Genomic DNA, 7251 nt, shown 5'->3' with positions numbered 1-7251 from the left:
GCGGGGGGGGGGGAGGGGAAATGGGGGGAGAGGCACATGCCCTTCCAGATCTGTGCATGGGGTGGGGGTGGATGTGTGCTCCCCGCTGCAGGCTCAGTGTTCCCTGTCCTGATGCCTTTCCCCTGGGGCTTCTGCAACCCGGTAGGCAGGACCCAGTGCAGGAAGCATTTAATTTTTTTCACAGACAAATGTGGATTTTGGGTTGTTTAATCAGAAAATGTGGGGGTTTTAAGCAGAGAACCTGGATCCCTGGTGCTCAGAAACCAATTCAAATCTGTAATACAACAGAAGTTCAGTGCACATCTTCTTGGCGGTTCATGCAGATGAAAATGTTAGAAAGATAACTGCCCACATTGGTTGCAGGCCTGCTGGTGACTAATCAGTTCAATTGCAGAGGCAAATCCTCCTGCAGTGGTTACACATGTATGGCTGATCGCTAAATGAGGGTGTATCTTTCCCCCTACTCCTGTTCTCCTCAGTGAAGGCTCTGCATTGACATTCAAAGAAGGCTGTTGCCTTTTTGATTTGAGGCTGCCAAGCATCCCAGTCTGCAACCTGTGTTTCCCACAGTTTGTGGTCAATACCATAGGCAGAAAAGGACATCTTCAGAGCGTCTTGGAAGCACTTGTGTGGGGCCCCTCTGTCACGTTTCCCTATCATCAGTTCCCCGTACAGCATGGCCTTTGGTAGGCAATTTTCATCCATCCGGGCCATGTTGCATATAATCTACTTTCAAAATGGCTGAAACTGGTTTAAGATAAACCTGGATGGATGTAGTATCACACTTAACTGGTTTAGGTTAAGTCCCTTTATTGAACTTCTGTCCCTGATCCCCACCAGATTCAAATTAACTCACTCACTCCCAGATCGCTTTGACCTCCCCCACAAACCTCCCCTGTTGCAGGGTGGGCAGGTTAGGCTTGGCCCAAACTATCTACTCCAGCTGAGCAGGGAAGCATGCTTTAGTGCCCCCTGGCTTCTGGTCTGAGCCACTGCAGGCATGTGGCTGCATTTCTGGAATCAAAAGTGACTGTTCATTTGCTTATCAGTTCAATTTACGCAGTTTAAACTAACCTATGAAGATTGAATCGATTCAAAAAGCTTTGAGCTTTTTCACTGTCTGTACTTAGCCTAGGTTAAGCTAGGTTGCAAATATTTAATTAAATGAAACAGAGTTCACTGCATTCAGATTTTGTAACTATAATATTTGGTATGCGCAGCTTGGAAGTAATCTACCATGGCTTCCAAAATTTATGGATAATAAGCCAAAATGGTATATTCTACAGGGAGTCATTACACAGTTCAGACACATTTTTACACTACTTCATGCTAGACTTGCATTCATATACCCCGCTGATCTCCAAGCTAGCAAATTTTGGAGGTGGTTTGGGGCTGTCTTCACCTTAAAGATGAACTTCCTATTGCTTTCTGGCTGTGATGAAATTTAATTTTGACAAATTTAAATGAGAGTTTTGTCTAGTCCCTATCAGGCAGAGGAGTGGCTGTTAAAGCTTTGCTTAACATGTGTTGATTAAAAGCTGAAGTTGAAGGGATATAATCAAACATGGACAAATTTTGGCTTAAACTGAATATATCAGTAGGACGGAAATTCTCTGGGTTACAAATTATCCTTACTTCTCACAAATTTAACATAATTTATGAATATGAAGTATTTAGAAGGTTAGGTTTAAGCATAAATTTAGTTTGTTAGACTAGGGGCCAGACTCCATTCCATCTGTTAGATGTCTAAGTGGATTTAGGCACCACAATATAATTCTGTTCCACCCTGTTCAGGTCCTGAAAATTCTTTAGTCATGAACTTTTGTAACATCTTGCCCTTAAGTCTGAGTCACAAAAAAGCAGCAAGGAGGAGTAGCACTCATCATCCTTTTCCATTAGCTGTTTTTCAGGGATTCAAGCACATGGAATAGAATCACAATTAGACTCTTAAATCTGTTTGTTCATTTGGACTTTCAAGAAACCTTTGATAAAATTCCTCAGAACAGCCTTTAGGGCCCTCTCTATACATTACAGGTATTGTGCAATGAACTGGTTAATTGCATAAATACCTGGACTAGGGATGGACATTACACATAAACTGGTTTAAGTGATCAGAAACAGGTTTAAACCTGTAACAGAACAGATGTTCAGTGCACATAAACCAGTTTGAGAATTACTGAAACCGGTTTGAGATAAACCTGGTTGAATGTAGTATCAGACTTACCTGATTTGGCTCAAACTGGTTAATGCAATGTCTGTCCCAGATCCTTTGCTGGTTTAAGATAAACCAGACTCCACCAGCGTCCCGGCATGCTCTCTGGGCTGGGCAGGGCTTTGTGCTCCACAGCAGGGCTGGTCTGTGGGCTGCTTCCCCCCCTACCACCACCACTCCTTGCTAAGCAGGAATTCCCACTTCCCCTCTGCTTGCTGAAGAGGTGTCTATGTATTAGCTAGCAGACCACATGCTATCTACTTTCCATGCTGAATCAACAGGAATCAACAAGCAGAATCAACAAGTAGCTGGTAATGTCCCTCTGTTGTTTTCTTAATTGGGTGATAAACACTGTTATCAATTCCCTGCTGGGCTAGTCACAGCATCCTGCTGGAGCCTGGCTATGCCCCTCTCAGCTCCATGCTGTGGAAGGAAGGGAGGGCTGCTCTAGCATCCCCTGACTTCTAGCCTGAGCCACTGCAGGCATGTGCCTGCATTTCTGAGATGTCTGTCCAGTTACAAAACTGATTTAACCTAGCCAGCTTAGACTAACCTGCAATTCAGACTCAGGCTTTTTGAATGTTTGTCCCTAGCCCTGGAGACCAACTACATGTGCAAAGTATCTATTACACAATAAAAAACTCCAACCAGCTATAAAATTGTACCTCAAAAATATGTACTAACTTTATAACTGATTGCTAGTGAGCTTTAATTTTCACATATATCTGGGTGCACGATGCCCAGTGAAAAACACCTGACCCCTAGGGATTGTGGCAGGTGGATCCCCCAGGTCCAGGGTTTTCATATACCCCAAGCCCTAGGCATTGCAATAGCTGTGATTCCCACCCCCAGAGTGGGGGAATCACCCTGTGGTGATCCTATGCCCCCATGGGTTTCCCCTCTCCCCAAAGTTCCAGTGGAATCATCCTGTGGTGATTATCTAGCCCTGGGTGTTTTCCCATACCTCTGTGGAAGGAGGATTGCCCCTGCAGCAATCCTTGGGCCTTGAGGGTTTCCCTGCACCCTCAGAGTGGTGGACCCCTGCAGTGATCCTCCAGTCCCAGGGGTACACTGGGCACTCCCACGGCTGGAAGCCCCTGAAGTGAGGGGAGCTCCTAGCTGCAAGAGCTTGTTTATTGGTGGTGCAGGGGGAGTCTGGGGTTAGGCTCCCCCTGTACTGGCAATAAGGCATGATGGGAACTAATGCACAATTGTGTGAATCACACATTAGATGCCATCACACATTTACCTGCACATGTAGAGGGGAAGTAAAAAAAACTAGATATTCTGAAGTAAGAAGTTAAATGTTGCTATAAATTAGAGACTCAGTGGGCGCATCTACACAAGACGTTAGAAGCGCAGTTGACTAATTCTGCTGTGCATTAGTGCATCATGGCAAAAGCCATGCTAATGCTCAGTAGAATTAGTCTACTGTGCATTAGCATCACATAAAGAATGTGTGCTGGTGCTACTGTGCAGTAGCACCAATTATGGTGCATTACATTTAGTACCTGTTATTACACATTAATGCATGTGTAGATGTGCCCAATAAGAGGCAGAAAATAGAGTAGGAAACAATGACCAGTTTTCAAAGTGACCGGTTTTCAGTGGGATGCCACAAGATTCAGCGCCAGGACTGATATTTAATACATATCTGATTGTGCTTTAGAAAATAGCAATAGGACAGGATGAGGTGGCCAGAGTAGGAAGGGAGAGCCTGGAGACCTTGGTAGCAACAGCAGTGGTAGGGGGAATGGCACTGGGCTGGGAGCTCACAGGGCACACATCTTCCATACCACATACCAAACAGTTGGGTGTTTTCCATGTTGCAAAGGTGTACTGCCTGTGTGCATGCTACTCCAGATATCCAGGGGTCAAAAAAGCCTGCAGAAAAAAAACCTGGAGCAGCACACACATGGGCAGCATGCACTGCTGAAAAGTGGAGCCAGGCCACCCAGAGCCATGCTGTGGCTGCCAGCCAGACTGCACCCAGCAGAAACACCACTGCTCCAGCCCTGGGAGGTCCCCAGGACCCCATAGTGCTGGCACCCCAGCCTCCCCTACCACCCTTGGGGTAACTTCCTGTGTGCCAAAATGCATATAGCATGGGTGTTCCCTGGGGACAAGTAGCTGCAGCACAAGCCACTGCTACTTGTCTCTAGGGAACCAAACATCCGTGCTGGTCTGGATGTGGCCATAGAGTCCCTCAGCAATCTTAGAAAGCATGGATGGAGGGTCACAGGGAAAGGAAAGAATATCATTTCAACCGTATCAGAATGAAAAACCCTTTTTTAGGATTCTTCAGAGGTAAACTAAGTAGAGGTAATAATATAGCCAAGTTAGAGTTGCCAGTCAGTAGTCAACTTTATTTTACTTTCAAAAAGATGCTCATGTTTTTGGATACAGCACTGTTTTACCTTTTACAGTGTGAAATATTTTTTAAATGTATAGATTTATGTAGCTAATAAATTATGTAAAAACCTGTTAATGCAAGATCAGACATGTCTCATTTGATTACTGTTTTACATTGACTAGATATTAATTAGTGGTATATGTTAGTCTAATTGAATTTATGCATTTTGTAATACCGTACAAATGGTATAAAAAACAAGATAAGTTGCTCTAGTAAAATACTAAAAACTGTAACATTCATGTATTTTTTTAATGGTAAAACTTGAAAAGACCTCATCTGCTTTAAGTGCTCTATTCTCTATAGAGTTGCAAATCAGATTTAATTAGATACTTCAGTGTCTGTGGTGATTTTTTTTATGCTCTGTGTATCTGCAGCCTTTGAACGGACCACAAAGAGATTCAGGTTTCAGGTGCTGTGTCATCAGTTTTGATCACATTACACAACTGAATACCCTAATGCTTTTAACAATGTCATTTAGTGAACTTAATCCCTATCTAGATATTAGAGAAAAAGATGGTGGGCTTTAAATCTACAGCTTTTTTCTATTATAGTAATTCAGTACAAGTCACTTAAATAACAGACATCTATGAATGCAGAAATTTATGGTCTAAAAATCATAGCAGTTCTACTTCGACTTCTTCAAAGTGTTATAAACTTCACACTAGGCACTAACTAAATATTAATACAGGCACGGATATACTTTGTTTCCCGTTTACAGGAATTCTCAATTCAAGTTGCACATATTTCAATTTTAAACAAATTTTGCTGTGCTGGCAGCTTTCTTTCTGTTTACATCTTTTTATTGCTCTGACTGCAGAAAAGTCTGCTAAGTTTAATTTGTTTTTTCTGCTTCATGTAATCAAACCACCACCTCTTTGCCCATAAAATTAAGTGATATATTTATTAATACAGTAGATAATATTAATAGTATATTGGCAAAGCAATATTAATATTAAACTTACATTACCAACATTCCTTTCTGTAAAAGCTTGACAGGTTCATCCTTTTTAAAATGTTTTGTTAAATAGTGGTAAAAGGCATAGCATAGTATGTTAAGAATGGTCAGAGAAAATTTCTTCTGTGTACAATCCTGATATAATTTCCTAGTTTACTAACTTGTGGCACACTTGTAATTCATAATTTATGGACATGGATTGATATTTAAATCAAGATCTGTTCAATATATTATTATGCAATGTCTTTTCAAAATTAAATACAAGAAAAGGATTACAAAACTATTCTTGTCCACAAAATTATAAATAATGCAAAAATTATTTTGCTCAAATGGGAACAGTTATCTTATAAAGTTATTGTGACAGAGAAATACTGAAAACAGAATGCATCATTCAGCTGCCTTGTTACTTATGCAGTGTAACCTGCTGTGCTTTTCCCTACCAGGAATTAATTCCAGAGTTTTACTACCTACCAGAGATGTTTGTCAACAGTAATGGATATAATCTAGGAGTCAGAGAAGATGAAGTTGTTGTGAATGATGTTGAGCTTCCCCCTTGGGCAAAGAAGCCTGAAGACTTTGTCCGTATCAACAGGATGGTAAGAGAGATTTTTGTTAAGCGTTAGTAACAAATCCAGTATTTTAACAGGCTTACATACGGCTTGCTTTTCACCTCCGCAGAGCTAGGTTTAAAATTGTATGAAGAAAGAGTGGGGGAGGGCTTCCATTCAACTCTTATTTGACAGAACTCTTTATTGTACAATGGATTTTCCTTTAATGAGGACCAATAATGGAATTGTAAATTCACTTATTTGCTCCCTTGGGAGAAGGCAGTCTGACAGGCATCATTTGGACTATGCAAAATATCCTGAAAAATTAAGAGCCCAATCCTGTAAAAGACAAAGCATGCCCTGCAAGTGAGCACAAAGAAAATTTAAGGTCTGGGGGATGGAGATCTTGCAAAAAATATTTCTTGCATGATTTGATCCTTCCTCCTTGAACATTCAAAAGGAAATGTTTGTGCTGGAGTATTGGACTAGTATGTCACCAACTGTAGTCTCTGAATGGGCTTTTTTTCTGACCAGTCATCAGAAAGTTTGCAGAACTTTGGTATTCAAAGGGTTGAAAGGGACTTCCAGGATCATGTAGTTCAGTTCCATTTTGTGAAAACACTTTAATCTGTCATGTATATTTTGCTTTAAGAAAGTAATTTTCAATAAGTTAACATACTTGCAATGGAAAATATCAACTGAAGAGAATTTAAGATGAGAATATTTATTCTTCCCTGTTTTCAGCAGTGGCATGTCATGACAAAGTGGCTTGATTTATCGTTTTGATCTCTGTATTTAGCCATTTTTTCTGAAGTAGTAATATATGCCGGGGGTGCTCAACCTCCAACCCACGGGCCAATTGTGGCCTGCGGAGCCATCACATCTGATCCACCGATCTCTCCATAGGTCAGGAAATTTGGCAGTAGTGGGGCAGTGGCCACCCCTCTGCCAGACCACCCCCCTGCCAGACCACCCCCCTGCCAGATTCCCAGACCCAAAGATCCATGCGGCCCATACCCCCATCCCTCCCCCACCCCCACAGCTGATGGGGATGAGGTCACGTCCCCTTCCTCACAACCAACACCAGGTTGTGGCTGTCCATCCCCTTCCACTGCAGGGCTAA

The 7251-nt window shown here is 42.0% G+C and overlaps 1 protein-coding gene across 1 annotated transcript in view; it reads left to right on the top strand.

Moving 5' to 3' along the window:
* The window catches only part of LOC102380047 (neurobeachin-like), a 122767-nt gene that overhangs the window by 31757 nt on the left and 83759 nt on the right, over window positions 1-7251 (top strand). The window contains 1 exon segment of the mRNA XM_025191246.1: window positions 6024-6176. Coding sequence (XP_025047031.1) covers window positions 6057-6176 — 120 coding nt within the window. The 5' untranslated portion in view covers window positions 6024-6056.

The sequence above is a fragment of the Alligator sinensis genome, unplaced genomic scaffold, assembly GCF_000455745.1.
Source record: "Alligator sinensis unplaced genomic scaffold, ASM45574v1 scaffold1034_1, whole genome shotgun sequence".
In the NCBI taxonomy this organism is placed as follows: Eukaryota; Metazoa; Chordata; order Crocodylia; family Alligatoridae; genus Alligator; species Alligator sinensis.
The sequence above is the reverse complement of the archived record's forward strand: the minus strand, read 5'-3'. Positions and strand labels throughout refer to the sequence as shown.